The 4,240-nt window shown below is 39.4% G+C and overlaps 1 protein-coding gene across 1 annotated transcript in view; it reads right to left on the bottom strand.

The window, feature by feature from the left end:
- The window catches only part of LOC148411799 (guanine nucleotide-binding protein subunit alpha-14-like), a 5,353-nt gene extending 1,760 nt beyond the window's left edge, over nt 1–3,593 (bottom strand). Inside the window, exons 1-4 of the mRNA XM_088434782.1 lie at nt 2,886–3,593; nt 1,540–1,724; nt 478–632; nt 268–396 (exon numbers count right to left, since the gene is read on the bottom strand). Of these exons, the coding sequence (XP_088290908.1) occupies nt 268–396; nt 478–632; nt 1,540–1,724; nt 2,886–3,015 (599 nt within the window). The 5' untranslated portion in view covers nt 3,016–3,593. The remainder of the gene's footprint in view (nt 1–267; nt 397–477; nt 633–1,539; nt 1,725–2,885) is intronic.
- Between the last annotated feature and the right edge of the window lie 647 nt (nt 3,594–4,240).

Raw genomic sequence — 4,240 nt, 5'->3', positions numbered from 1 at the left:
TTTCCCACTGAGTGTTAACGGAGTACATCACATTTGCTGATGACCAATCACGGCTCAGCTTGTCACATGAGCAATCTCATCAAAGAAAGTAGTTTCCTTGCTCGCATTGTGAATGTTACCTGACTAAACCTCACAAAAATATCCAAGGCAGATCTTGCCCTAGTACTTCTATTAATTTGACTGAATAAAATGTTAATATGCATGTAATTCAAACTTAAAAATCCTTTTACACAAGTCAGAAAAAAACTTCAAAGCGTCATACTGTACCTAAAGAGGACGTCCTTTATTCGAAAAGGGTACTCGATGATGCCCGTGGTGGGGACACGGACCCTCAAGATGTCCTGCAAATTAGGGAGGTAACCCGGTGCGGTGATTCGGTCCATGTCGTCGAAGTAACTGCAACACCAGTCAATCGACACCTTGCATTATTTTTGCGTTTAATCCCAAAAAGCGTATCCAGAAAAGCCCAAAACATACTATTTGGCCGAATCGGACAGGTAGAACTCTCGTCTTCGCTCGTAGCAGCGCTGGAGGCCTCGATCGTTCCACAGCATCTTGATGGCCTTCGCCTGCCACCCCTCCAATCTGTCTACCTTCTCTGTCTCCACTTGGCTCAGACGCTCTGCCAGGTCCTAGAAAACCCATAAGGCCACTGTTAGCGTTTCTGTATTTTTTCATCCTACCACCAGGGGGCAATGTTTCCCACATGTTTGCATAACAAAAGCCCCCGCTTCGCTCCATCTAATGTATTGTTTACAAATGTGAAATGGCGTTGAGTTTCTGACCTGATTCCTAATATATACAGTGCTAGTTGTCAATTGAGACCCAAATTTTGAATAAATTCAGTTAGAAATGATGAAAAATGACATTTTGACTGCTAATTGATTAAAATCTGCTTTAAAGTAAATAATGTGCTTGGTTTCAAGTAGGCTACAATTTTTTCATTGGTTTGCACTCAGCAATTAAATGAGCTATGTCTTGGGTGAATTTGTTTTAATGATTATTTACTTTATTTATTTTAGTTTATTATTATTCGTAAGTATCAAGCCTTGTTTATATACTGCTTGCTTAAAAAAAATTGACCAAAAATAATCGTGATGATTATTTTGGCCGTAATCAGCGTTCCGCGGGCCACATAAAATGATGTGGCCGGCCAGATTTGGCCCCCGGGCCTGGAGTTGAACACCTTTTTAAAAAGATGTTTTATTTTAGAGCTGTCATTTTAGTACAAGCATATTTGCGCAGTTATGGTCATAATCTAATATCGTCCCACGTGTCTGCTTGACTAGAGGGAATTTTGGAACACAAGCTACCAAGTTGCGATATGTTAGAATAGGAAACCCGAATCCTTCGAAATTCTCAAGATGGCACAATGTCAAGTCCTCCATTTGACTTGCTCAGACTTGCTCAATTTGAAAAATCATAATCTCAATTAGCGTCGGTATCTCCAGTGAGGCGTGCTGCGGCGAAAGCTTTTCAGAACGGAATGCCGACGAGCGAGGTACGATTAGCGCGGCATGCGGGGCGGAGTTCCCTCACAAGATTGCTGGTGTCTTCGAAGTCCAGGCGGAGAACTGCCATGGCCTCGATGAGGGCCTGGATGGAGGTGAGAACGTTTTGGTACACCAAGCGGATGAAGGGCATCCGCTGGGCATCGGTGTAGCCCTTGCCATGGAGGATGCGGATCTGCTTGAGGAAAGTGCTCTTGCCGCTCTCCGCCGTCCCTGGAGGGCGGGAACCAAGCGAGTAAAAATGAGGCCGGGTCACAACGCTTGTTTTTTTTTTGTACCAACAATGTGGTAAATGACAGTTTGATTTATGCATCACGCTCATAGCTGATTAATTAGTTGAGCTAAGATGGTGAAACAAGGATTCTTTCTCTTGGAGAAACAACACAAGCTGGCTGAAACCGGTTGTAACTGATCGCTTGCTTGGATAACAATTAAAAACGAAAAAGCAAACGCAGATTTTGGGGAAGGTTGTGGCGTCATCTGAATTTAAAAAAAAGGGGGGGTTATGTGCATTTCATGGGCTTATTCTTGTTGTTTTTTTGTCCAATGTTTGAGCAAAAGTTTGGAAACATCTTTTAAATTCAATGTTTTCTCATCATTTCTCTGCATTGCAGATTAATATTCATACCGAAACAACGAAAAAAAAAAATTCTAAATCATATCAGATTTTTTTGTGTTTAGATTCTTCCCAGAAGACACCTTTTGCGCAGATAACAGTTTCGCACATCTTTGGTATTTCTTGAATGACTTAATTTCACGGCTGGGAGTGATCAAAAGTTATTGGTTTGAATTTCGGGGCCTCGTAATATTTTTAAATTAGAATTTAGTTTAAAAAAAAAAGACTTGATTTCTATTTGAAAATCAACAAACAGAAACTGAAACGATAGGGAAAATATGCTTTTCCCTAGGTGATGCCAATGCATGAATTGTTATATATAGTGTGCTATACCGTACCAAAAACAAATCGGATAATCGGTTTTCAGAAGTGAGCACCGATTTGAACTGTGTCGTTATGAATCAAATAATCCTCAACTCAAAACATAACCTTGAAGCAAACGCAGCATATATACCATGTTTTTCATATTGTAAGGTGCACTAAAAATACCTTTGGACCCCTCCAACGATAACAAAAAAAGTGACTAATAATCAGGTGCACCTTGTATGTATGTATGTATGTCCAATCGAAGTTGAATAAAGTTCGACTCATTTGTTGTATTGATTTGTTTTGTTTTTTTACCTTGTGCCTCATAACCCGATAATTTCCCCCAAATATTCCCATTAATTGAAACGGAGCGCCTTATAGTATGAAAAATATGCTATATCTAAAACACCGAAACAAAGTGGATCATTTCACGATGAAATAATCGTCCTCACCGAGAAAGAGGAGCTTGATGGCCCGTTGGTCCATTTTCTTATCGTGCTTCAGCTGCTTCTCGATGGCGTCGTTGATCCGCCGCCTCTCGGCCTCTTCGGGGCTCAGGCAGAGATTCCCGCAGCAGTCCATGGCGACGCCGGCTGCCTCCAGCTACGATGTGGCCACTCTTTTGGCTGACGCTCAGGTGTAAGGCCACATTCCTACGGGGCGGGCGCGGGTGGACGGCGGCGCCGACTTGTACGCGTCTCTGCCTGCTCACAAAACACGCTGTCAAAAGGTATCGCAATTTTTAATGACAGATCTCCAGAAAAGGGAGTTTCCATGTGGGTGTCCTGAAGAATGCAGGTGTAGCACCAAAAAGGGGGCGGGGCCAATCACTCTGATTTACGATGCTTACTTCCTTGTCCTTGCCGTGCACCAATCACAAAGTGTCCTCAACCTTTGGGTTGAATTATACGACAAATCTAAATTGTGGGTGTACGCATTTTGACCTCAAACATTTCTGAATGCACATGGAAGCTGTTCCGTGCTTCAGGATGTGCTTTGACAAAAAAATAAATAAATAATGTATGCCAATTGTGTGTTTTGAACAGACGTTACTACAAGGATGTTACCAGCTTGAGTACTCAAGGAAACGATGCATATATACAAATCTCAAGTTAGTAAGTGATGCAGATACCATGTACTGATATCAGTACTACTTCTCATACACAAACTTCTAAATTAATGACTTTTTTTTTTGGTCATTTTTAACTCGTAAAATTTGCTCCAACAGAGCGGCTGATACTAGTATCAGCTGACATCATGAGTATCAATAATCTTTCAAATATTCCCCCTCCCAAAATTTCCCAACCTTCGTCTTTTAAGTGATACATTTAAGTTCGGGGGGGGGGGGGGGGTAGTTTTTCCTAGTTGGGCCCAAAATTTTGGAATTTTACTCCAAAAAGTAAAAAAAAAAAAAAAAAAAAAATCACTATGCTTATTTAGTAACACAAAATGTGAAGAATTAGCCTTCGGGGTAAAATAATTTAGCAACTATTGCAAGTGATGACTGAAACTGTCATTTTTCAGAGAGGATAAAGAATATATGCATGTGACCATTACATGTTCAGATGTATTACTTATTTTTAGTAACTTATGTTTTATTTTTATAATATATATTTTTATAATATATTTTTATAATATATATATATATATATATATATATATATATATATATATATATAATTATACACACACACGTGTGCTGCATATATATATATATATATATATATATATATATATATATATAAACACATACAGTATATGTGAATATATGCACTGATATATAAAAACAAAAAATGAATAATAAATA

Source organism: Hippichthys cyanospilos, chromosome 15 (assembly GCF_059441005.1).
Source record: "Hippichthys cyanospilos isolate Australia breed blue-spotted pipefish chromosome 15, RoL_Hcya_1.0, whole genome shotgun sequence".
Classification (NCBI taxonomy): Eukaryota; Metazoa; Chordata; class Actinopteri; order Syngnathiformes; family Syngnathidae; genus Hippichthys; species Hippichthys cyanospilos.
This window is presented reverse-complemented; position numbering and strand designations above follow the sequence as displayed.